At 63.2% G+C, this 25,530-nt stretch overlaps 2 protein-coding genes across 6 annotated transcripts; both read right to left on the bottom strand.

Annotated features, from left to right (window-relative positions):
• SLCO4A1 (solute carrier organic anion transporter family member 4A1) lies at window positions 1–24,995 on the bottom strand. Of its 5 annotated transcripts, none has more exons than XM_057529653.1 (13): window positions 24,878–24,995; window positions 12,655–13,484; window positions 11,584–11,674; window positions 10,439–10,560; window positions 9,930–10,038; window positions 6,917–7,071; window positions 5,385–5,580; window positions 4,268–4,433; window positions 3,994–4,166; window positions 3,683–3,747; window positions 3,147–3,295; window positions 2,167–2,245; window positions 1–1,171 (listed from the first exon to the last, which is right to left on the bottom strand). In XM_057529653.1, the coding sequence occupies exons 1-13, from the start codon at window positions 24,946–24,948 to the stop codon at window positions 945–947; spliced, it is 2,433 nt and encodes an 810-aa protein (XP_057385636.1). In that variant the 5' UTR covers window positions 24,949–24,995; the 3' UTR covers window positions 1–944. The 5 variants fall into 5 exon arrangements, with proteins under 5 accessions (XP_057385636.1, XP_057385637.1, XP_057385639.1 ...); XM_057529654.1 differs by lacking the exon at window positions 24,878–24,995 and adding an exon at window positions 23,899–24,506; XM_057529656.1 differs by lacking the exon at window positions 2,167–2,245.
• LOC130704916 (uncharacterized) lies at window positions 19,982–23,879 on the bottom strand. Its single transcript, XM_057529658.1, has 2 exons — window positions 21,465–23,879; window positions 19,982–20,528 (listed from the first exon to the last, which is right to left on the bottom strand). The coding sequence occupies exon 1, from the start codon at window positions 22,807–22,809 to the stop codon at window positions 21,814–21,816; it is 996 nt and encodes a 331-aa protein (XP_057385641.1). The 5' UTR covers window positions 22,810–23,879; the 3' UTR covers window positions 19,982–20,528; window positions 21,465–21,813.
• Window positions 24,996–25,530: the final 535 nt, after the last annotated feature.

Here is a 25,530-nt window from a genome sequence, read left to right as displayed (position 1 = left end):
TGCTTTAAATATTAAAATATATTTACATACCCACAGTTTTAACTGAGGACACCAACAATAAACGTTCCACGCCAGTCCCGACGCCCTCCGGGTAGAATTCACAAGTGCTTAGCACACCATCAGGTAAAAAACAAATTCTATAAATAAGTGTTTCCTTATGCAAGTTGCTGCCGTCCTGCTGCAGGGCTGTGCAGCCCCAAGGAAAGGAGGTGACAGCAGGATTAGAACACACGCAGGAGAGGGGTCCACGTGGATATGCCCCGGGGACGGCAGCCCACCGGCCTCCTCTGCATCAGGAGGAACACAGGAAGTCAGGGCCAGGCCGCGCGCAGGATGGGGTGGACCCGCGCAGAAGCACCGCCAGCGCCAGCTCGCCTGCGGGGGCGGGTGCTTTGTCCCTTCCGTGGAGCAGCTCCAACAGCGCCAGCATCACCAGCCTTAACGTCTCCAGAGAGAAGAGAGTAAACCGCCGGGCGGCCACCGCTCCAAACATCCGCCGTTCAAAGGAGAGATGAAGGGATGCCGGAAGTGTCTCCCCGAAGTCCACAGGTGGTTTCGCACTTCTCGTAACTACTGACAGAGTTACGTAGGAATCGCACAGGTTGCTTCAGAAGCACCGCTGTTGGTGTTTCCGAGGGATCCTGAGGCCCCAGGGGATGCTATTTGGCTAAGTCCGTGGGAGAGGGCCAGAGTGTGAGCGGACCAGAGGGAGGCAGCCCTGCATCCGGCCGGGAAATGGGCCACTCCTTCCGAGCCAAGAGCTGGTCACCCCACTCCCTCTGGCGAGGTCTGGGGGGCTGGGGCAGGGGTGTCCATTCGGACGTCTTGCATTCTTTCTCCTCGGTGCCTTTGAGGCTCAGTCCCCCCAGACCCAGTGGCAGATTTTTGCAGGGTCCTCAGTGCTGGGTATCAATTGGGGAGGGGTCACCCTTTCCGGGGAGAAATTAGACAGTGTTCCTGGGACATGCCGTGGCAGGCCCGTGCCCCTGGGCAGGTGGGTGGGCCGTCAGATGTCGCTCTGGATCTGGAGGGCTGAGGGGGCTTCCTGAAGGTCCGTGGGGTTGTCGGAGGCTGAGGACTGGCTGGGCAGAGAAGCCTCCAGGCCGTCTGAAGACCCCGACAGGGGCTTGTACAGGAAGCAGGCAGTGGTGAAGAAGATGAAGCCCAGGACCTGGGGAGAAGGGAGCCACTGGACCTCTCCTGAGCCACCTGCCCAGAGGCCCTGGGCACTCCCACTCTGAGCCCCCCGCCCAGCCCCGGGTTTCTCACAAGGTCCTGGGGAGCCAACCCTGCTCTGGCCAGAGGATCCATCCGTTCTGCATAGCCAGTCCCTAGCCTGGACCCCAATATTGTTAGGGGGGAATGAAAAGTATGATTTGACCTAAATACAGAGGCACTGGATGAAGTGGAGGTGCTTGTCGTGGGCTGAACAGGGTCCCCCCAAAAGATGTGTCCAAGTCCTGACCCCCGGAACCTGTGAATGGGACCTTGATTTGGAAATAGGGTCTTTGTAGATGTAATTAAATTAGGGATCTAGAGCTCACTCTGGGTTAGGGTGGACTGCAGATCCAGTGACGGATGTCCAAACAGCGAAAGGGGAGGAAGGTTCAGCACGGTGACACGCAGGGGGCAGCCCCGTGATGACAGAGGCAGAGACGGGGTGAAGAGTCTACAAGCCCAGGGGCCCTAAGGATGGCGGAGCCGCCAGGAGCAGGGAGGGGCACGGGACAGAGTCCCCCCTCAGAGCCCCCAGGGGGGACGGGCACTGCAGACACCTTGATTTTGGACGTCTGGCTTCCAGAACGAGAAAAGGTGAATTTGTTTGAGCCACGTGGTGTGGGGTCTTTTGTCATGGCCGCCCCAGAACCTAAGTCACAGGCGGTCACTCCACCGCAGCCGCCACCTTGAGCCCCCTGGGAATCACGCGCAGCCTGGAAGACGACAGTGTGGGCACGCGTGCTGGCCTCTGTATACGGGTGTATGCGTTCAGCGTGTGAACCCTGGGTTTCCTGGAGCACCGCCCAGGCCGATGGGCCTGAAGCCACAGGAACGAGAGGCTGTTTCCACTCTGTGGCCCCGTGAGCGAGCGGGATAGCACTCAAGGGGGTGCACCCGGCTGCCCCCACCCCCGCTAACATTAGCACTGGCTCTGGGAGCCGATCCTACCCCAGTGCCGAGGCCGCGGGGGGACTATCTGGGCAGACAGCCGTCCCGGGGTCCAGCCTGCTGCTCTGGCCGAGGGACCCTACAACACAGGGAGAAAGAAAAGCCAGGGCCGGCTCTCTGCGCGGGGCGCGTCTATTTGAACTGACCCGTTTGTCCAGAGCCGCGCAAATGCCTTCTCACACTTGGCTATTTTTAAGCTCATCTTCGGGGAGATAAACGCAAGGGTCACTGAGAATCCTCTGTCTCTGAGGCCCCTCCCGAAAAGGCTCTGCCAGTGGGACATTCCCGAGTCCACCCTCCACCCAAAGAACAAATCCGAGACATTCTTATATACCAGCCCTAGGATTTCATTTTATTTGGGAAGTTGTGTGCCTTTTCCTCCAATGGGGGGAAACTCAAAATATAAATACTATGCTTCTCCCCACGTAGCATACGCCAAGAGATACAGCAGGAAGTTTCCATTAACAGCTTGAAAGCAGAGGGTCAGGCTAAGAAGCAGGACGTAACTCAAGACCCACTAAGGATGGAGAAGGAGAAGCGCTGCTTGTGGACCCAGCCAGGCGACCCGGCCCAGAGCAAGCAGGCCTGCCCGGGCTCTTGCAGGGGGAGCAGTTTTGATTTCTCCAAAGCCTTAGCTGACCAGAGCCCAGGGGCAAACCACCAAGCCGGGACGGTGAGGGCCCTGGAGGGCAGGGGGCCTGGAGAGTGAGCCCCTGTGACCTGGGCCTGCTATCCCATTGTTCCCGCCACTGGCATCACATCATCACGGTCCCCAACAACAACAGCTCGAAATGGGGAAGGATCCCACTTCTGGAAACCGGGCTGTAGGATGACGGCCAGTGGGGGTTTAAGCTGTTGGAAGATCCCAGTGGCACGCCCGGACGCCTGAGCTAGTTGGAAAAGACTCTTGGTCCTTTGGAGTAGACTCTGGGACTCCCTCCCCCCACCAGCGCACCTGGGGGCGAGGCCACCCTGCTCACCTTGTACGCCAGCCCTGCGATAAGCAGGTACTGGCTCATGGCCGAGTTCTGGTACACGAAGCAGGAGCCCCGCTGGCCGCACTGGTTCTGCCAGAGCAGGCATGCCTTGTCGATCACCCAGCCGAAGGCGATGGGGCCCGGGATGCCCCCTGTGGAGAGAGGCACACTCAGTACCCGGACACCCCCGGGGGGGCGTCCAGAGACCCAGACCAGGCGGGCTCTAAGGAACGTGACTTCGGCCACTGGTGTTCACGGCGGGTGCAAAGGGGACTTAATGTTCCTTTCTCTGGGGGCTCGCCTCCATGCCGGGAGAGTCCCCACGGTCTTCGACTCTGGTGGAGCCTGTGTGTTAATGAGGAAATGGGGGCCTCTGGGCAAAAGCATGGCCATGGGTCCCTCTAGCGGACTGTTAGGGAATGGAGCCCTTCCCAGAGGTGGGCACAGCCTCGTGCTGGGAGGCACACCAGCCTGGCACGTGCCCTTGTGCGGTGAATGCACACCACAGCTTTGCATGGCTTCCTCACACAGCACAGTACCTAGAGTTCTAACCACGATCCACTGGATCCCTAGTGCGAAGGATCGCTGCCGGTCGCAGACACACCTGCAATGGAAAACCAGCCCATCAACGCCCGGGAAGCGTGGCCAAGTCACACCCCACGCCAGCGGCCGAGTCCTGGCCAAGCCCCGGGCCGCATCCCCAGGTGGCAAGCACCTCACAGAGGCAGTTAGCTCTCTCCTGCCACAGCTTTCCGGGGGCCCGGCACGTACCCCGCAGGGGTCTGCAGAGCTCCGCCTTGGCTGCAAAGGGAAAGGTTCTGGGCCAGAGTGAACCCAGGCCGGGGCTTACCGTAAAGTTGCCGTTAGTGCAGGAATGCTGCTGAGGAAGGTAAAGATAATTACAACGAATATGAAAACCAGAAGGAGGGGCTTTCTCTGACAAGTTGAAGTGCATTTCCCTGCGGTAGCATGGCCAAAACCAGAGGAAAAATTCTGAGGGACACAGCTACAGTCTCGGTACACCTGGGGAGCGCAACAAGAGCGCTGATTACAGGAGGAAGGGCCGGGGGCCCCCCAGCGTCCGGGCGCCACCGACCGCCTGGGCGGCAGCCCCCCACACTCACCTTCTGGCCACCGGGGCCAGGCGAGGCCGCCTCCGGGCACCCCGCGTGGCAGGGCGAGTAGTACATGAGGCCGTCGGGGCCACACACGGGGCTGTAGTGCTCCGGCTGGCAGCCGCAGGCGGCGTTGCAGGCAGCTGTCAGCCCCAGGTGGCCTTCGGGCAGGAGGCTGCAGAGGGGAGAGAGCGACGGTGGGGTGCAGGCCAGCGTGGGGTCTGGTCCCTGAGGGCCCACGTCTGCAGGTCTCCAAACTCGCTGGGTTTGCTGCACCGAGGACCGGGGCTTCCTGCGTCGCCTTGGCTCCTAGAATCGCTGGGTGTGCTCAGAGCGAAGCAAAGCAACCCTGCGCAGCGCACTGCCTGCCTGGCTTGGTTTTGGGTCGGCAGTGCGTCCACAGGGCTCGAAATGCAAAAACTGCTTGAGTGCCAGGTACGAGGCGCCCCACGGCACCGGGCCCTGCTCTGCAGCGCAGGAGGGCGGACGTCCCACAGATCATTTGTCCGCGCCCGCACAGACACACACTCTCCCCCTCTGCGCTCAAGTGGAGCACGCTGTGCACGCCGTTCTGCTCCCTCCTTTTCCCTCTCGACACTACCTTGGAGGCGCCCAAGGACTAGACTCCTCCCTCCTCCACGGTACTAAGCCCTCCGCTCAGCACCAACTCTTGGCTAGTTTGGTTGTTTCCAACCCGGCTGTCCCGACAGTGGTACGATGGCATCCTTGCCCTCGGCGCTCACACTGCCATCTCTGCGGGGAATTCCCGGCCAGCAATCGCTAGGCTGCGTCTACTTCAGTTATTCCCAAATCATCCCCAGCGGGCTGTTCCCCTCACGTCCCCAACGCAGTGACGCACGGGAGCCGAGGCTGGGCCACTTGCCAAGACAACACGCAGAGAGGAGATGGGGCCGGGACTGTCCCGTTTTACAGACAGGACTGGGGCTCAGGTGCCGCGTGTGAGTGACTGGCCATTGGTCCCCGCTGAGGACACCATCCTTACTGTTATGACCGTCTCCAATGACCTCGCCCCAAGCGCCCAACACCCCCTCCTCCCCAGGGACCACTGGTGCCCCCAACAGGTGTGCAGAGGTCTCCCCTCGCCCAGGTGCCACCTGGCCCTTACCTCCCGTTGTAGCTGGCGGTCACGCCCGCCATGGGCACGTTGGGGCAGTGCATGAAGAAGACGAAGAAGGCCAGCATGCTGACCAGGGTGCAGAGCAGGCAGAACTTGAAGATGCCTGAGCCTCGGAGCTTGCACTTGTTCACAAAGAAGCCCCCCAGGAACGTGCCTCCGCCACCTGCCGGCACCACCAGGTACCCTGTGGAGAGGGAGGGGCTCGGTGCCGTCCCGGGGCCACGGGGGTGGGGCCAGCAACCCCCTGGGCCTCGTCTCCGCTTTAGAGATGGGAGCCAGAGGCCCACAGCCATCGGCCCCAATCTGCGTGGCAGCACCGGGCTCTGCACTCAGTGTGAGGACCCTGACCGGTGCTCACAGGGGGCCTCGGAGCCTGGGGACGCCACCCGGCCAGCTGCTCAGAGGCCCAGGGGTGCAGGGGCGGAGCAGGAGAGGGAAGAGGAGAGGTCCCTGGGCCCTGCCCCTCCCACTGGGGAGACCCAAGGACAATCGTGCTCCCCTGGCCCACACGGCCTCTGCGGAGTCTGACCACAAGGGGGTGTTTGGAGAAGCTGGTGGCCGCCGTTTGGTAGGAAGTTGGGCTTCATCGGCAGGTGGCTTCCAGGCCCGCCCTGGGATGGGGTGCCGATGGGAGGGGCGCTCTCCAAGGGTGGAGGAGACCTCAAAGACCCTGGGTGCGGTGAGCCCGTCTCCCCAGATGGAGACCGGCTCTGGGGGCAGAGGGGGGACCCAGAGGACACGGCTGACCCAGGAGGGGTGTCGGCCGCTGTGGGGCAGGGAAGCAGCTGGCGGGGGTGGGGCTCTGGCAGGTGGGGTCACAGCCAAGAGGCCGGCAAGGAGGGGAGTCTGGGGCACTAGTCACTGGGGACCCCCAGTCTGACACCGTCCTCCCTCGGGGGAGGCGCCCGGCCAGGATCGACCCACACACACCTCCTGCCCGGCAGGTTCTCGGTGAGGCTGTGGCTGTCCCCCCCCAAGCCCAGCACTACCCGTGGACAGGGCCAGAAGGAGGGGTCTGAGGAGGACCTTCACTCTGGCCACAGACGCCTCCGGTCGGGCAGGCCCAGGGCTCCAGCCTCAGGGAGACCCCAGGACACCCACCGCCTGGCTCACGGGGACCGCCAGGCCCGAGGGAGTGCGGTGGGATCTGCCACCCAAACCCTCTCCGCAACAAGCCAGGGACGACGCAAAGGCCCAGGCTCTGGGTGGCAAGGGGGGCGGCAGAGAGAACGGGTCAGCAGGCTGTGTTCAGCACTTCCCAAACTGCCCTCAGGAAGGACCATCCTGCCCACCGCGGCGGCAGCCTGTGTAAGTGTGATTAGAGCTGTTGTGTAAAAGCCCAGACACCTGCTCCAGGGTCCCTGCCTGGGGGGACCACACGCCCAGGATGTGCGCCCCGTGTGGGGAGCACTTGCTGCCTGGGGGTTTCTAGAAGAGACTCTCAAAGGCCCCTCAGTCTCTGAGAACCAGTGAAAAAATGGAGGACCCCCACCACCACAAGATTCAGGGAGCGTTCTCACCAAACAAGGTGGCAGCTTCCGAGGCACTGAGGCTGAACTGGGACTCGAGGAACTTGGGGCCAAACGTGGACATGCCAGCGATGAGCGTGGCCTCTGTGGCCCCGGCCAGGCAGAGCAGGATGAACGTGGGGTTCTTCAGGAGGAGCCAGATAGAGCTGGATGGGGGAGGGGAATGGAGACCAGAGAGAAGAGACAGAGGGTCAGAGTGGGCCAGAGCCCTGGCCCTTCCCAACCGAGCACAAAGAGCCTGGTTCTGAGAGGGGGGTGGAGTGGGGTGTGGGAGGGCCGGGGCACCCCAATTTACTCCAGAGAAACCGAGAGTGGGTGTGGGGCTGGGCGGGGGCAGGGGGAGAGGTGGCGCCAGGATCCGGAGCCTGTGGCTTGTTGTGAAAGCCGCTGTCACAGAGGTCGGCTGCAGTGGGGAAAGAGACCCTGAGTGACCGTGACACTGTTGAATCTGCCCCAGGGGCAGCCGGGGGGACCAGCAGAGGGGCCTGAGCCAGGAGCGGGAGGCTGGGGGGGAGGCGGCTGTCACCAAGTCCAGGACTGGGTGGCCCCCAGGAGAGCGGAACGGGGCCTGAGGGGTGGGACCACTTCTCAATCGCCAGCTGGTGAAAAGGAGGGACAGAAATCCCTGAGGGTTTGGACCAAGAGGCCCCTCCAAGGAGACCCTGCGTGGGCTTGGCTGGCTCTCCGACTTCTCTTGGTGTGCACCTGGGGGGCAGTGGCCGGTGTAGTGATGCCAGGGGCCTGAGAAATGGCCCTTGGACCTGGCCTAAGAGTTCCCCCTCGAACGCAGTGCACATGGCTCTACACCCCGCCTGCCTTTCCCGGGCCTGGCCCCTCTCAGCCACTGGATGGCAGGTCCAGGACTCGTGAGTGATGTGGGCTAGGGACAGTTTCCCCTGGAGCCCTGGGTCCATCTCAGGCACCCATGAGCAGGCAAAGCCTGGTGACAAACGACTGTGGTCCGACCCCTATCACAGCGGCTCCGACAACGGCTGCCTTTGCTCACATTCTCTGTGTCTGCAGCTAAGGCCTCCCACCCAGAGAACCAGCTCCCACCGACCCTACGGGTCATCTTCCACCAGGAGGGAGACGCCCGCCCGGCCCAGCCGTCAATGCCGACGCCTCCCTGAGCGTGTCAAAGCAGCACAGACACCTTGACGCTCCAGTGTTCTTCGCTTTGAGGACACAGGCCAACAGTAAATTGGATTCTGCCAAGTAGGAGCAGGCAGGGTGGCCCCAGTTAGCCTTTGCGCCCTGGGAGGGAACTGATGCTAATGAAGTCGCCCCCCGCCCCTGCGGCTTCTCAGGGTAACCTCAGAGCGGCCTCCTTCCCCATCCTGCTTCAGACAGGGACCCAATTCCTTCGAAACTGACTTTCAAACTCAAGGACTGAAAAGGTTTCTTTCTGGTCAACAGCCCAAGTCCCACATCCATGAAGGAAACAAGATGTGGAGGAAATGCCATCCTGGTGGGGCTCTCTGGGACCAGAGAGTGTGTGTGTGTGTGTGTGTGTGTGTGTGTGCGTGTGCGTGCGCGTGTGTTGGGGGGGAGCCCAGGGTGTGGCCAGTCCCTACCCGGTCCTGCCCAGACGTTCCAGGCTTCGGAGATGCTCGCCTGGGCTCAGGAGCAGGTGACTCTCCCCAGAAGTATGTGAACTTCCTTATTTCTTAATCTCAGCCTGCAGGTTTCTTGGCTGAAACTCCCATGTTGAATTTGCTCAGAGAGCTAGTCATGACCTTGACAGAGGGCCCATGTTCCGGTATTTATTTTACTATCAGCAACCGGTTTGGGGAACCAAGCCTGGGCATAAACCTCCTTATCTCGGGCTTCGTCCCCGGGTCCACCGGGGACCAAGCTGTTGACGTCCTCGGTGCCAGTGTGGCTCAGAGGGCGCAGGTGGCCCTGCCCCGGCTGGACGGGGCGAGCCCACCCTTGCCTGGATGATCCCGCCTCCCCGGCCAGCGTGGCCCTGGGCCCGCTCTGCCAGCCTTGGTGGCAGCCTCCTGGGTGGGCGGCTCTTCTGGGGGGTCTAAGCTGGCAACAGGTAGCCGGGGGGTGGTTCCCTGACCCCACGTCACCCTCCCCGTGTTGAAGACAGACGGCGGGGGCTCATTCCCGCCACTAACAGCCTCCACCTGCCACGTGGACATTCGTGGGCTCAGGAAGCTGCGGGGCAGGCGGGCGCTCAGTGAGGCCGAGGACTCGGGCAGGTGACCATCCGAGGGCCGCCTCCCCCTGCCCAGGAGAGCCCCCCGTGGAATGCCCTGATGAGGGGCGCTGGCCGGCCAGGAGCCCCAGCCCCACGCTGTCCCTCTGAGGCCCCGGCAGCCCAGGCTCTCTTTGTCCCAACAGCGTGTGAAGACAGCAAAGTAAGACCAGGTCAAGTACAAGATAAACAAGAGGTCGCTGCCCAAGAGGAGGACGGGGAGCTGGATGGTCCCCTCCTTGGAGCCCTGTGGGCACGTGCAGGTGACTCCCCATGAAATGGTCAGAGAACGGGGTGGAGGGGTGACTCCTGGGGAATGATCTTGGGGGGGAGCGGTCAGTTGCTTCCCTCGGGACCGTGGACAAGCTGGCTGTGGGGCAACCCGCCGAGCGTCAGGGATTCACTCCGTGACCATGAGGCGTCAGGCACAGCCCCCAGAGCCTGCCGTGCGGGAGCGCAGACGGGTCCCTGCGTGCATGTCCCTGGGTCCCCGCAGGCCCGGGAATTGGGGGGTGGGCACCATGAGGCTGAGGCCCCGGCCCTTCCGTCGGAACCGGCCCTTGGCGCCTCCAAGCCAGGAGGCTCTGTCCGCCGCTCCTTAATCTCTTAGCCCAAGTTTTGGAGCCAAGCCCCGAAGATTGTTGGGTCAGAAGGAGGTTTAGGGGCTGTGGGCTCCCCATGTGGCTCTGGAGGGGTCACAGGACTCTCCTAGCTTAGGGTCAAGACCCAGCATGTGTAGGACCCTAAAGGGTCTTCAGGACACACAGACACAGACGAGAGGCCCCCCAAGGTCCTTACAGAGGCAGGTCTCTGATGGTTTTCCCGAAGTCAGGGTTGCTGGTCACCCTGTGGCTGCTGTCTAACTGGTGTGTTTCAGATGCTCTCATGACCACGTAGCGCTGGGAGCCTGGAAGGATGTGAACATCTGTGAGGGGCAGAGACCAAAGGCCCCTATGCCCCTCCTCCTGGGTGTGGGACCAGCCGGTGGACGAGGGCGCCCAGACAGACATCCCGTACGGATGCACCATGGTGACGGGTGGCAGGGATGGGGAGGTGGGAGAGAGCCCACGGGCCCAACCTGGGACCAGAGGGAGACGGAAGGTATTGAAAGGAGTGCCCATCCCCCGTTGAAACAAGCCTCTTCCGTGGTCCCCCAGCGGGCAGAGGCCGCAGGGGTGGAGGCAGCACACAGGCCGGGCCGCCCTGCCAGATGGCAGCACCCGCCCAGAGGATGACGATCCCGGCCCCACCGCTCCTGGCGGGGAGGAGGAGCAGGGCATGGGTGTCCTTCTGCGGGAAGCACCCACCTGGCAGCTGCCGCGGGTAGCCGAGGATGGGCACGGCGATGAGGAAGGCGGCAGCTCCAGTGCCCAGGAAGCCCACCCACCAGGCGCCGACCCACAGCGGGCTCTCGGTGGTCAGCTCCGTCCTGCGGGAAGAGACGCGTGGGGTCAGCATTGTGCTCGCAGTGTCTAGGGCACACATGCTGGGCGACCTCCTGCTTGCTGGTCAGTGAGAGGCGGAGACCAAAGGCTCTGCTTGAGGCCCCCGCCCTGATGCCCCACCACCCCCGGTCTGGGACCAGCGGTGGACGGAGGGCATCGGGATGGACAGGAGGTGGGCATGCACCAGGGGACCCTGCCCAGGTCCACCCCTTCCTCTGGGGCCTGCGAGCCTGCCTCCCGACGGGGCCACAGGGGCTGGGGGCCCAGGAGGGGCAGGGCAGAGGGTGGGTGTCTGGTGCCCTGGCCTCGTGAAGCTCAGGGGGCTTGCCTGCGACCCCCATCTGCACACAAGTGCACCTTTAAATTCAAAGGTACATGGGAAAGAACCCTGGGCTGGGCAGCCAGGTGGGCAGGAGACAAGGGGCTGGCAGAGGCCAGCCGGCTGCCCCCGCATTGTATTCTGGGAAATAAACTGGTGACTGAGCCAGTGCTGTGCTTTCCTGAGTTCTGTGAGTCATTCTAGCAAATTACTAGAAGAGGGGTCCTGGGACCCTCCGATTTGCAGCCAAGTTGGACAGAAGCGTGGGTAACCGGGAGCCACCACCGCGGCTGGCGTCTGAAGGGTGGGTGCTCTCGCTCACCTGTGGGGTCTGAGCTGACTCCGGGAAGTCAGTGTCAGATTGAGGTGAACTGGGGACACCCAGCTGGTGTCTGGAGAGCACTGGAGAATTGTTTGGCGTAGACCCCCCCCCCCAAAAAAGGAACCTCCCGGTGGCGGCAGGAAATCCCCTCTTGGTTCCGCAAAGGGCATTGGAGCAATTGCGGCCTGGTCCCTTCCAGCTTCCGGAGGCCGTCCATCCATGCTGTCCCCTCCCTCAGGCCACACTCTCCAAGCTGCCCAGACTCCCAGGTCCACCAGAGCAAGGTCGGCCTGGACCTCCCCCACCTGGGCCATCATCCTCCTGCACCAAGAGTGGGCGTCTTCTCTGTGGGCCCAGGTCACTCACCGGTGGCCTATTTCGGTGTAAATATTCAGCAGGGCACCTCCGACCAGGTAGCCGGCTGCGGGGCCGAGGATGGCCGCGGTGTAGAAGATGGCTGGAAGGGAAGCAGAGCCGTCAGGGACCTGCTGCACCCTCTGCGCCACCCCTCCGGCCCACCTAAGACAAGCGCCCTTGCATTTCTGCACCTCCACCCCTACCCCCAGGCATGAACTCCTTTAAACTGGGGGTTTGGTTGCACAGTCTCCACTGTGTCTGGTATCGGCTGGTGTCAGCCTTTCAAGGTGTTTTTTAAATATTTCCCTCAAAGCCCCTATAGACACCATTTGGACTCTTTCCCCCTCGAAAAAGCAAAGATCCTAAGACTCATTTTGCAGCATGACGGCGGCACCCATGCAGCGCTGCAGGCTCACCCGGGTCCCAAATGCCCCCCGTCCCTGGAATAGCAACTGCTACGTGACTCGGATGAGCAGAGCCCAAGGTGGACGTAATGAAGCAGAGCAGCGAGCAAATCTGGCTGGGCCGGGGCGTCGGCCGCGGGCTCTCCACTGACCCCGACCCCTTCCCTGGGAGAGCTGACCTCGCAGGAGGGACTCGGAGAGGCGGCTGGCCTGAGGCTGGGAACGCGGAAATCTCACCCCAGATGAACGAGAGGGTCTCGGGGGCAGCTCGAGGCTCGGGCCCGGCCCCCGGGGGCGGCGTGGCAGCACCCAGCTCTGCAGCCCAGCCACCATCCGAGCCCAGCTCGCGGGGTCTTAGTTCCCCGACCAGGGATCAAACCTGGGCCCCCTGCAGCGGAAGCGCAGAGTCCTAACCACAGGACCACGAGGGTCCGCGCGCTCCAGACCCCGTGGGACATGCCAGGGATCGGGCTGAGGCCGGCGAGCACCACCTCCATCACCTGCGGTGTCAGGTGAGACGCAGGCCCGTGCTGACCTGTCACCTCACCTAGGAGCACCTGGGGCCATTTGGAGCCACGTGTGGCCAACAGGGACATGCATGTAGGGGGCTTGGACGGGGCAGGGCTCTGAGCAGACGGCCGGCTGGCGTCACCACCATCACACCCGCCCCACTCACCGATGTAGACAGGCGAGTAGCTGGACTTGACATTCTCGTCCAGGTAGGTGACGCCCAGCGTGTAGAGCGGGGTGGCGCCCATGCCGTGCAGGAACTGGCCCAGCATGAAGACCAGCTGGTAGCTGGACAGGCCAGAGGCGCGGCCCCCGCAGGTCGCGCTGCGGTTGGCCCGGCATGTTCCGACGGCCTCGTCCACCTGCGCCTCGTAGGGGCCGGTGGTGAAGTGGGGCAGTGAGAAGACCAGCGAGCCGGCGCCCATGAGCAGCACGCCCCAGCCCAGCCAGCGAGGCTTGTGGCCGTGGCCTCCGAAGTAGCTAACGAAGGTGAGGCAGAGGCAGGCGGCCACGTCGTAGGAGCTGGCGATGAGGCCGCTCTGGTAGCTGTGCAGGTCGTAGCGCCGCTCGATGGACGTGATCACAGTGTTGATGAAGCCGTTCACCGTCATGCCCTGCAGGAAGGAGGCCGCGCACAGGAACAGCAGGAAGCCCCGGGGCGTGTTGAAGGCCTGCAGGCACGTGGGCGCGAAGGCCCGCCAGCCGCAGGCCTGGTCCGGCCGCCCCGTGGCCACGTAGCGCACCTCCCGGGCCGCCCGGGGCCCGCGCTTCTCAGGCAGCGGCTGGCACAGCGGCTGGCTCAGGGGCGAGCCCAGGGACGCCCGCCTGCTGGGGGGCGTGCAGTCACACTCGCTGTTGGTGGCCAACGGGAGGCCGGGGAAGACCAGCTGCGGCATCGAGACGAAGTGCTTGTCCCCCATCGAGTGCTGCGGCATCTCCGAGGGCATGACAGCGGCGGCAGCGGGAGTGGGTGCGGAATTCCAGCGGCGGTCCGATCTGCGGGAAGAATCCATCTCCAGGAGAACCCTCCCCCGGCCTGTCCCCAGGGCCACCGACGGCTCTGCCTGTCCGCTACCCAGCCTGGTGAGGGCAGCCTTTCTGACCAGCCCCCTCCCCGAATCCAGACCCGCACCTTCAGGGCAGCCCCCGGCCTGAATGAGGCCACAGAGCTGAGAGTGGAGCTGAGACACAGCAGGACTGAGTCAGATGCCATGTGAGCCCCTGGACCACCCCGACCCGCACCTGCCCCACGGCCTTGGCTCGCCGGCCTGAGCTGTGCACTCCGCCAGGGGCAGCTGACCGCTCCCGCCCTCAACTCCAATCCCAGCCTCCATTCTTCCCTGAGCTCACACCCTGCCGGCCTTGTGCTCTTTAGCATGAAAGGGAAATCCAACTCAGCCCAGCATGTGGAGAGTGTGGGAAATGAGGAAGGGGGTACAGGCAGGCCCACCCGGGCCCCCGGGACGGCACCGGGTGGGAGGGTCGGCTGGCGCTGGGCCTCGCCCGTGGCTGGTCTCTCGAGATGCTGAAACCGCTGCAGGTCGCAGCCCCGCAGACAGGTTCAAGGGCCACTGTGCCAGCACTCCACCTTTCTGCAAATTCCCAGCCCTGCCTGTTCCCGTTGCCCTCTCTGGGCCCTCACTTTGACTCCCAGCCCACGGACCAAAAGGAGCTCAGTCGGGGCTGAGAAATGGCTGCATCTCGAGGTTCCCGGGGCTCCCACACACCCCCAACACCCCCAAGCTTTGAGAAAAGGCGCGACCTATTGCCAGGTAAACAGATCCTTCTGGACCCCCCAGGCGGCGACAACCACTCTGCATCTTAAGAGGAAAAATGCTGATTTTCCCAACAGAAGTAAACGGCCAGCACAGGTACAGTCGCTGTGATAGGAAACACCTGATCTTGGTTGTACCCACAGCCCCTGGGCCCCTGTGCGAGGGTCTTCTGCCGAACTCAACACACTTCCATCGGGTTACCTCTCGCTACGGGCTGAACTGTGTCCCCAAAAGAAGATATGCTGGAACCCTAAGCCCCAGCTCCCTGGAATGTGAGTGATTTGGAGGGGGGGGCCTCTAAGGAGGTGACAGGTAAAATGAGATCACGGGGGGAGGGGGCCTGGTCCACTACGACTACTGTCCTTTAAAGGAAGGACTCTGGACCCAGACAGGCACACAGGGAGAACCCGCTGTCGGCCACTCAGGGCCCCGAGGCGGCCTCAGACCCCCCGCTGCGCACGGTGTCAGTGATGTCGGGAGAGGCCGCTGCCCAGAGGGCTGACGTTGCCCCCAGACGTGTCTCAGGTTAGACTTGGTGGACCGAGTCCTTCAGACAGCTAGTCACAGAGCCCCACTCTGCTGGGCCCCGAGCTGGGGACGCGGAGGGGCAGGATGATGGTTCCCCACCCCCGGCCCGAAAAGATACATCCTCCCGACCCTGAGCATGACCTTATTTGGAAAAAGTGTCTTTGCAGATGTGATCGGTGATTTGAGATGAGGTCCTCCTGGCTTGGGGAGGCCCCAGATCCAGCAACAGTGTCCTTATTAGAGAAGCCACGCGATGGCGGAAGCAGAAACTACAGTGACGAGGCCACAAGCCGAGGACGCCTGGGGGAAGCTGGAAGGGGCGGGAAGGACCCTCCCCCGGAGCCTCCAGAGGGAGGGCAGCCCTGCCCCCACCCTGACTTCAGACTCTTGGCCTCCAGAACTGGGCGGGGAATAGAGTTCTGTTCTCTTAAGCCCCCAGTTTGTGGTCCTTCGTTACAGGACACTCACGCAGCCCCCGAGGAGGCCCGGCTTTCAGGAGACCGCAGGCCTGGAGGGAGGTGGAGTCTCACAGACACTCAGAACAGGACGTGAGCCCAGCGGTGAGTGCAGAGGGCGGTACCACCGAGTCTCCTGGGCGGCGGGGCGGGGCGGGAACATCGGGAGTGCCTCTGGGGGAGCTGCGCCGGGCACGGGCCCTGCTGGCAGAGAGCAAAGAGGACTTTCCAGCCATCCTGGCCACAGACAGAGCCTTCAGCCCTTGCGACGGCAGGTTTTTGGCTTCTGAGGGCTGGTTTTCGTTTGTTTGCTTGTTTTGTTTTGTCTTGTTTTTTGTTTTTCGGCCGCGCCACGCGGCATGCGGGATCTTAGTTCCCGACCAAGGATCGAACCTGTGCCCCCTGCAAAGGAGCTCGGAGTCCTAACCACTGGACCGCCAGGTTAGGCCTGTTTTTAAACAAAAGATTGGCTTTATCTTGTGTTAACCTTGCAAACTGGGAAGCAGTCCAGGGTGAGGGGAGTGGGCCGTGGTGGGACCACACCCGGGTCTGGGAGGCAGTTTTGCGTTGGGGGGTCTGGGAGCACCGCCTCTCCCGGTCCCCTCGCACTCTGTGCGTTGAGGCTGGGGCGCCAGGTCTTTCGGCCAGACCTCTGCCTGCTCCTCAGCCGTGCGGTCTTATCTAATTGTAGCCTCAGCCCCGCCTCCTCTCCGGCCTTCCCTGGGGCCAGGCCGTGGGCGCAAATGCCGTAAGACACTGCAGCATCCCACTTCCCGGCGGAGTCTGAGCTCCATGCACAGCCCATCTTACAGGAAAGGGAAGTGGGCCCAGAGGAGTCAGCAGTTTCCCCAAGGCCACACAGCCAACCAGGGCCGGTTAGGACGAGACCATGTGGCCCAGCTTCAGAGCCCACGAGTGCGTTGGCTGTCCTCGCCAATGTCTTATTCAAAGAACCACGACCAACTGTGTGGCATTGACGCACGGGGCCAGCTCTTTGCTCTGGAAACTGGCACTGCCAGGTGATCAGCAGCCAGATCTCGAGGCCGAGTGTGGGCAGGAGTCACTCCCCAGGGCCCGCGACCACACCCAGGGCTGTACCTACAGAGTCACCACCTCCTCCGTGCACCCTGGCACGCCAGGCTCGGTCACGCGGGCTAGGAGGGTGCCCACGGAAGGAGCAAAGTTCCCGCCGCGTGAAGGATCGCCAAGCCTCCTGGAGGGACAGAAAGCCACGCACCTGCTCCCGGGCCGCCGTGGAACAGCGTAGACGGTGACAAGCGTGAGCCCCGAGACGGCACAGCGCTGCTTCCCACCAGCCCCGCGGCTCAGACGGGCTCCCGAAACAGAAACGCGGAAAAAGCTCGGCCTTGCCCAGAGGCGGCTGCGTGTTTGTGCTGTGGGGGTGCATTCCTCCACAATGTGCACACACACACACACCCATCTGTGCACACACCTTCCACACGGAAACACATGAACGCACGCACATAACCAGCAGGGCCCTGGACCCCTTCCCAGCTGGGATGGACCCGAAGGGAAGGCGTCCAAGCGAGCCAAGGGGCAGCGGCTGCTCTGAGAGGTCGGTCCGGAGGCCTGTGGGGGTGGACGGTCAGCACTGGGCTGGGAAATTATTATTGGTGGGTGGGCCTTCCTAGGAGGGACCTGCAGAACCGCCTCCCCCCAGCTCTGAGCTTGTTCAACCGTCCCGCCGATCCCCCGCAAGGAGGAATGCAGGGGCCGGAACGGGAAGGATCGGGCCCCCAGCAGGGCTCAGGAGGCGGCCAGATCGCGGAGCTATTGCGACTAGGAACGGTCATGAAGAAACAGAGTCCTTTCTATTTGAAAATAAAGCCCTTAACAAGACTCCAATGCCAGTGGTGTGTGGCCCAGACAGCTCCACGTCAGCGTAAAGTCTCCCTGAGCTAAGAGCTCTGATCTCTGACATAAACACGTAAAGTCAACCTGCAATCATGCACATCGCTTGCTTGTTGAGTCACAGACTGAAAATCCCATTTTAGACGCCAGCCAGGCGACCGGCGGTGGTCACCACCCGCACGGGATGAGAAGTAAACGGCGTCACTCGGGTGGGCAGCCCCGGGGTCTCCTCCCCGGGTCCGTCAAGAGCGGCTGTGGTGGCCAGGACCCAGCAGCCTGAGTGCAGACCGCGCGCCCCTGCCCCCCTTCGAGGCAGCGCGATGACGGCGTCTGCCCAATCTCTGACTAAGCCCAGACTCTGCTCCCCCTGAAGGCGTTCACCCTTATCAGCAGCGTCTTGATCAGAAAGCAGGCCGGGCCCTCCCATGACGCAGGCGCTGAGGTGTGAGGTGCAGGGGCCGGGAGGGCAGACAGAAACACCTGCGACGTGGAGCCAGCGTGTCTGGAATGTCCCCTCCGTCGGCAGGCAGCGCCGGATCCTGGGTCTGGGGCTGTGTGACACCTGGAATCTCACAGCCACGAGGACGGTCCCACGTTCTCGGGTCTTCAGGGGGAGATTCCTGAGTTCGTACCCAGATCTCACGCGGCTGTGTCCGGGCGACACATGCTGGGCGTGCACGGTGTCAGGAGACAGCTCCAGAAATGGACACAGACGGTCATGTTGACGCCTGCCCCAGACTTAAAGGACGCTTTGCTGTGTGTGCAGCTCGAGGGCTGAATCTCACGGCAAAGGTCTGCTGCATAAACGGGCCTGCAGGAGCCGCCAGCTCCAGCACGAGGGCCTCTCAGCCGGCGTGGTTGAGCCCAGGACGCAGACTCAGCTGTGGACTGTGTGGGCACGGCCAGCTGCTCCGTCTCGGCCTCCCGCTCATCAGCGCCCTCACGACAACGCTGCTGGGGCCTGGGGGTGCGACCCAGGCCACTCAGGGTGATTTCTTTCCTGGACATGCTTGTGAGATGGCCAGAGTTGACCCCCCGCGGGGCTCAGCCAGGAGAAGGTGACTTCACGGCTGGTGACTCCCTGCAGGTGGCCAACCCCCATTAAGGCCAGGCTGGTGGCCCCGAGGCCGTTGCCTTTTGTTTCTCTGTCTCAGGTCCCTGTGGTCAAGCTGGTGGGAGGGTGACAGGGGCTGCAGAGTCCAGTGGCAGCACCACTTAGAGGCCAGCTGGCTCCCCCAAGGAGTGGACACCACAGCTGGGCTTGGGGAGGAAGTCAGGCCTCCCCACTGATTCCTCTTCTGGGCACTGTGAGTGTGTGCACGTGGCCTACGGTTTCTCTCCGCTTGGAAATTGTTTTAGCAAAAAAGTGTATCTGCTTCCCACCTGCTGCTGAGGCCTGATCCAAGGTGTGGCGCCTCTTCCGGGACCTGAATTCTCAGGCTTGGCTGATGGTTGAGCGGGGCCCTGGTGACTGCAGCCAAGCTGGGTGGAGACTGCACCACAGGAAGGACGGGCCAGCTCCCACCAGCATCCCAGGTCCAGTGCACAGGTATCCTCACCTGAGAGACCCCGACGCCACCTAAATGCCGGCCTCTCCTCCCTCCCCTCCGCGGAGCCCATGCCTCAGAGTCTGGAGACCGGTCCATGATCTCAGAGCCTGGAGCCCGGTCCATGATCTCAGAGCCAAGAACAGAATGATTGTAGATTCTACCTGTCAGTTTGGTGGGTCCCAGGGTGCCCAGACATTGGGTAAACATTCCAGGTGCAGCTGTGAGGGCATTTCTGGAATCAATTAGCATTTTTAAAAAAAATTAATTTTATTTATTTATTTTTGTCTGCGTTGGGTCTTCGTTGCTGCGTGCGGGATTTTCTCTAGTTGTGAGCGGGGGCTACTCTTGGTTACGGTGCGCAGGCTTCTCATTGCTGTGGCTTCTCTCGTTGCGGAGCACGGGCTCTAGGCGCACAGGCTTCAGTAGTTGTGGCACGTGGGCTCAGTAGTTGTGGCTCACGGGCTCTAGAGCGCAGGCTCAGTAGTTGTGGAGCACGGGCTTAGTTGCTCCGCGGCATGTGGGATCTTCCCAGACCAGGGCTCAAACCAGTGTCCCCTGCACTGGCAGGCGGATTCTTAACCACTGCGCCACCAGGGAAGCCCTCAATTAGCATTTGAATCGGTATATTTAGAGCCCGTGGGCCTCATCCAATCAGTTGAAGGACTGAATAGAACGGAAAGGCTGATCCTTCCCTGAATTGCCCTGCAGGGCTGCCTTTGAACTGGGACACGGCTTTTCCCTGCCTTCACTCACACGGAAACATCATGGCTCTTTCTGGGTCTTGAGGCTGCTGAATTTCAGACGCCAACCACGACTTCATCTCTGCTGGGTCTGCAGCTTGCCGACCACGTATCTTACAAAGTCACGTGGGCTGAGTTCCTATAATTAGTCTCTTTTTATAGCGACCTATCTGCTATTGGCTGGGTTTCTCCGGAGACCCCTGACTCATGCAGCAGGTAGTCCTGTGCCGACACCTGCTTGTGCGAGGCCTGTGCTGGGCGGCGGGTTTGGGGACCGCGAGACACCGTCCTGTCCACAGGAGCTCACAGCCGCCACACCCAAGGCTGTCCCGAGCCAGCAGCAAACTGTCCCAGCTGCAAATCCAAACAGCACAAGCTGCCGAGAGCCGGTGGCAGCAAGACACACACAGCTTGGAGCCAACAAAGGCCCAGGAGCCGGGCTGCAGGGCAGGGCATCTGACAGGACGCTGCCACCATCACATCGACACCCGTCCCATGGGCCTGGCTCAGCTGAGCCCCCTCCTGCGCACGGCAGACCCGTGAAATCCCCCACCACGGGCGCACCCACGTTAGGGATGTAACTTTCACCCCCGAGCCGGGCACCCTCCCCCCCGGCCCTGTGCTGGACCGCTGCCCTAGGACAAAGTCTCCGGGGTGCTCCAGCCATGTGACCCCCAAACTGGGGCAGCAGGGGGCTGGAGGCCCTGGAGCACCCGCTCAACCCTCAGGCAGGCCCTCCCTGCTGTTCTGCTGCCTTCACTCTCATGGAAAGACGTCTGAGGCCGGGAACAGCTCTGATGAAGCCTTTGACAGCTCTCCTGGCCTTGGAGAACCCCCTCCTTGTACAGAGAAGAGGCTGTCCTCCTCGGCTACGCAGGAGGCGCGCAGCTCTCCCCAGGGAGCCCCCTCTCAAGGGGGAATCTTGTCCCACCCTCCCGGCCTGTCCCTGGCCAGGCGGCAGCAGGCCAGCTGCAGGTGGAGGGGACCGTGGGAGTATGCCCCACTGCCAGAGGCCTTCCTTCCCTGTCCCCTGGGGCGAGTCAGAGCCTGCGGGATTAGGCAGGCTGATCGGCAGGGAGAATAATGTGTACCCGGGGGCCTCAGGCCAGCAGCTCTGCACCTGGGGCTTCAGCTGGGCGAGTGAGGGTGTGTACGCGTGTGCACACGTGTGAGCGTACTTTTGTGTGTGTGCACGGCGATCTTAGCAGGAAACCACAGGTTTCTTCCGACTCCCAAGCTGGCCTGGCCCATCAGCTGAGCCCAGAGGTGTCTGTGCCGAGGAACTCCAGGCCCTCTCCCCCACTTTGCCTCCCCCTCCTCCTCGCAGCCTCACGAGCCCCCCTGACAGCTGTACTGTAGGAGGTCAGTGGCCCCCACTTGGGTGGCTCACCGTAGCTCCATCTGTGAGAACTGAGATCCTGGTGTCAGTCAAGGACTGAGATGGTTTTCATATTCACATGCTTGGCTCTGCCTGCTTCTTTCCTCGGGTCTGATGCAGCCATTTACTTCTCTCCTAGTTGAAGGCTGTCCGCAAAGCGTAGCAGGTGGGAAGGGCGCAGGATTACCCAGAGTAACATATTAAGCCTCAGGTGGCGGCCCCTGGGCCCCTGGGCCTCCTCGGCCTGGGTTCCCGTGGGACAGTCTGGCTGCAGCTGGAGCAAATGCCCCAGGGGGGCCTGAGGCTGAGGGTGAGCCAGGTGGGGCCCGTCCCCACGCCAGGGGTGCTCCCGGGCTCTGTCCTGGCCACGCTGGGAGCTTGGCAGCCAGGGAAGAGCCACAGGCTTCATTTCTCCTCTGCCTCGCGCTCCAGCCAGCAGATGCCTCGACCTGACCGCCCCGAGGCCGCCAGCCACAGTCACACGGCCCCCTCGGCCGTGCTCCTGCCTCCCCGCCTCCCATCCCTGCACCTTCAGTACCCCACGACCCCTGGGACCCTGCAGGCAGCTCTCTCCCTCGCCTCCCAAACTCAACCTGCTCTCTCGTCCTCCGAATGGGTGAGTGGAGGGGGTCTTCAATTCCTGAAGATGAGACTCAAAGCTATTTATGGAGCAAGCACCGGGTGGCAGGACCTGGGCGGCCACCGCAGGGCTGGCGCACCCTAATTTGCATACCTGATGGCCACACACAGGTGAGTGGGCAGGAAGCTGGCTGCTTTGCATGGAGGCCACAATGCAGGACTGTCTGAGGGAGACCAGGAAAGACCCGTCCCTCAGGGAGTGTCCTGCTGTCTCAGCGTGGGTGTCCCTACTTCCACCCTGCCTCCACGGCCCGAGCCCGGCGTGTGGGAGCGTGGGGTGAGCAGACCTGCAGAGGCCCTCACGGGTTTGGGGGTGCCGGGGAAGGTTCCGTCCACATGAGGGGCCTGCCCTGGCGCAGGCTGGACTCTGCCACTCCCAGGTGGCCGCTTAGGCCCTTGGGTCCAAGTACCAGGCCCACGGCACCTGCCGAGAGGCAGGGCCCCGAGCAAGCTGGGGTGGGAAGGGGGCGTTGCCCTCAGCCCAGCGATCCTGAGCCTTCTGTGTTTTGGGTGGAGGGGCAATGCCTCCGGTACTCCCAAGGCTTGCTGGATAAAAAAGCCACGGAGGAAAGGCGGCCCCCGTGGTTAGGGTGCTTGTGTGGTGCCCGGCAGTGTGGGCGGAGAGGGCCTGCTGCAAACCCCCAGCCTGGGAGCCCGCGACTCTGAACCCAGATAAGCGGACCCAGCCTGCCTGGTGCTTGGACCTCAGTGGCCGCACCGGCCGCACCGTGAGTGAGCAGCTCTCGTAAGGGACATGTGGTTTGTGAATGCACCTCCCCACCCCTGGAAATGTGGTCCAAGAGGCTAATTCTGGGTAATGCTGCGGGAAGGGGGCTGCGCCGTGGCCAAGGGCAACAGGGATGTCTGAGGACAGCGGGCTGAAGGCTGAGCCGGGGCAGCGGCAGGAAGAGTCCCCACGAGCAGCCGCAGGAGACACAGCCCGGGCCCCGCGGGCGGCACTCAGGCTGGTCCCCGTCCCCCGCGGCAGGGCCTGGCTAGCCCTGGTCACCTGAGGCCTGAGCTGGGGCCCCCCTCCCGCTGCTGGGGCAGGATCCCGGCAGGCCTGTCCGATTACCTGCCATGGTGAAGACGGGGGTCCTGCCCTGATGTGGACGCCCATGCCCACCACGACCACACCGAGGCCACACAGCAGCTGAATGTCCAGGAACAAAAGCGGCCAAGAGTCCTGAGGATTATTGCATATGTCCCCCCATAAGCGGGCAGTGGGCTCTTTGCCATGCCCGAGGACGGGAGGCTCGGGAGGGAATATCGGCGTGGTCTCTGTCCACTCCCCAGTTGGCAGAGACAACGGAGGAAGCGGGAGTGTGGCCAGGGCGAGTCCTCCGGGTCCCCTGCCGGGCCCTCTGCACTGGCACAGCTCCATCCAGACCGAGAGTACCAGGCTCTGTCCCACTACCTGCTGGCTCTCCAAGTCGAGGTGCTCGGAATCGGGCACTCAAACAGGACTAGATGCCAGCCCCAAGACCTCATTCACGCGGCCCTCATCCTCGTTCACACGGCCCTCATCCTGACCTCCAGGCTCCCAGCCACCTCACCACGGCTGCGGGGAAGGGCGTGGTTGGGATCTGCCCAGCACCTGCTGCAGGGACTACACCCAAGGAACCAGGATTAGGTCATAGCCACCCGGGAGGGAAGCAGCCACGTGAAGAATTTCCAGGCAATATCTGCCAGCCCTGCCCAGCAGCACGGGTCCTGATTCAGGGCAGTCAGGGGTGCGGGGGTCCAACCAAGAGGCCTCTGCCTTCCCTCCCTCCAGCAGCACGTGGGAAAGCTGGGCTGTGGAGGCCCAGAGGCGTCCTCCCTGCATCCCACAGGCCTGGACTATCCTGGCCAAATGCTCTTGTCCCCTTAGGTGCCGCCCATCTTGTGGTGGACAGCAAAAGACACCCTGCCCTGTGTCAGGACCGGCCCTCCTGGGCTTCCTTCTCCCCCAGGAACAGAGCTGTAAAACGTCTGGACTCACACAAATGTGATTCAAACCTCTCCACCATGTTCTGCCTGTGTGACTTTGGACAAGTGCCTCAGTTTACTCATCTGTGGAATGGGAGCGATAGTAGCTCCCTCGTGGGTGGTGGTAAGGATTCAATGAGCTGATGTTCAAAGCACGCAGCACAGGGCCTGCACATTCTAAGTGACCAATAAAGACGCCTGAGGTCATTATGATTACTTGCCGGTGTTAGATTCACCCTCCAACCCGGCTAAAACCAAGTGCTTTCTCTCCTCTGAAGTCCATCTGCCCCAGGCTGCACAGAGAAAACCTCACAGCACCACCATGCTCACGGTTCACCGCCCCACCAGCTCCCTGGAGCCCGTTTCTGATTAGACAGAGGAAACCCAAGTTCCCCAAAGCACCGCGAAAAGCGGCCACTAGGAAGCTGGTTCCTTCACTGTGGAAAACTACTGCAGCTCCTAGCGGCTCCAGACAGAAACAGGCCCCATCACCAAGTCTGACCTTGGCAGCAGGAGCCTCCAGGCACCCACATGGGGGATGGGGCCTGGACCCCACTGCCTGATGGGCTTCTCTCCACCGGATTCCACACCGCCCAGGCTTGCTCCTCCGGGTTGGAAATCTCAGCATCTGCCTAGGTTTTCCCGTCCGGAGCCAAGCGTGCCCACTGGGTGCGGAGGGTGGGCCCCTCGTTTCCATCCTCCCTCAGCCTCGGCCTGCACCCAGGGGCGCCCGGTCTTCCAGTGCCGGCTCTGCGCCGGACGCGGGGACCTCGCGTAGCGGGGCGGGGACAGGGGCGTGGCCCGTATCGCCCAGGCTGGGACCAGTCCCTCGCGCCCACCCAGTAGCTCGGCCCGCGGGGCCGACTCCGCCCGCGCTCCCCTCCCCGAGGTGTCTGGAGCGCGGCTGGCGCGAACAAAGCCCTGCCGCCCGCGAGAAACTTCTGTTCAAGACGATTTCCTCCTTGACTCAGCGGCAGCGGCACCCGCCGCAGGTGGGGGCCCCGCCGCAAGCCTGCAGCTCCGGGAGGCTCATCTGTCCCTGGTGCGACTCTCGTGGCCTGCGCCCGCGTGCGCGCCCGGCCACCTGCCCCGGCCACTAGCCCTGGCCGCTCCCTCCATCCCCGCCTGACCCCAACCACCATCCATCCCCTCCCCCTCGGCCCGCCTCCTCGGAAGCTCCCCGCCTGGGGAGCCGGCAGCTAGAGGGGGCGCATTGTGCAGCCGATTCCCTGGAGGCAGGCGGGCTGTGGGGTGCGGGTCCGCGCTCGGTCCCGCCCTCCCGGCCGCGGAGGGGCTTGGGGCGCACTGCCGGCGCCCCGAGTCCCGCCCCGCGCGGCCTCCCCGATCCCCTGGTCCCCGCCCAACGTCTGAGGGCACCTGCCGCGCTCCTGACATCAGCAGGTCTGGGCCCGGCGCACCTGGGCGGCGCGCCCACGAAGGTGCCCTGACCCTCCGCGGCCCACGCTGCCGCGAGCACTCACCGTCCAGAGGGCCCAGCCGCCGCGCTGCGAACCAAGCTCTGGCTGCCGCTCAGCGCCCACTCCGGCTTCATTCATCCCCTCCCGGGCCCGCCCCGCCGCGGGGAGGAGGCTGCCCGGCCTCACCTACTCCGGCCAATGGCTGTGCCGAGCGGGCTGGGGCCGCCCCCACCCCCCCACCGCGCCCCCGGGCCCGCCCACCGAGAGGTGACAGAGGCCTGAGTGCGCGGCTGGGGAGGGAGCTGGCGAGGGGCGGGGCCCGGGGCTGGAGCAGGGAGGAGGGGGCGCGAGACCCGACGGGGCGAAGGGAGGAGGGGCGGGGGCTGGGACGCCCCTCCATCCCCCAGGTCGCCGCCGCACGGGCGCCGGCGCGCGCCTTCGCTGACTAATCCCTCCCAACCCCAAGAGACCCCGATCTCCGAGCTACAGGCTGGGAAACCGAGAGCCGAGCGGTGAAGCGTGCTCCCCAGGCCGCGCGACTACTCAGTTTCGAACTGACTCGGAATTGAAGCAGGGCGTGTAGGGCCGAGACCTTGGGAGAGGACGTGGGAGGGAGGGAGTTTCCCGCACTACCCCTTCGGCAAGGCCACCTGTGGCCAGGTGGGGGCCCGGGCAGAGGCGCAGGAGTGGTCTGGACCCAGGGCCGGGCTGGGACG

The sequence above is a fragment of the Balaenoptera acutorostrata genome, chromosome 15, assembly GCF_949987535.1.
Source record: "Balaenoptera acutorostrata chromosome 15, mBalAcu1.1, whole genome shotgun sequence".
In the NCBI taxonomy this organism is placed as follows: domain Eukaryota; kingdom Metazoa; phylum Chordata; class Mammalia; order Artiodactyla; family Balaenopteridae; genus Balaenoptera; species Balaenoptera acutorostrata.
Note: the sequence above shows the minus strand (reverse complement) of the source record. Positions and strands in the feature narration are given on the sequence as shown.

Coding starts and splice junctions, on each gene's coding strand:
- LOC130704916 (XM_057529658.1), bottom strand. CDS start 22,809: ATGGAGCTGTGCCAGTGCAGAGGGCCCGGCAGGGGACCCGGAGGACTC.
- SLCO4A1 (XM_057529653.1), bottom strand. CDS start 24,948: ATGAAGCCGGAGTGGGCGCTGAGCGGCAGCCAGAGCTTGGTTCGCAGC. Junction 5,581..6,916: donor GGAAGCTGCCACCTTGTTTG/GTGAGAACGCTC, acceptor CCCTCTCCACAG/GGTACCTGGTGGTGCCGGCA. Junction 1,172..2,166: donor CCCGCGGCCTCGGCACTGGG/GTAGGATCGGCT, acceptor CCTTCTCCCCAG/GTCCTGGGCTTCATCTTCTT.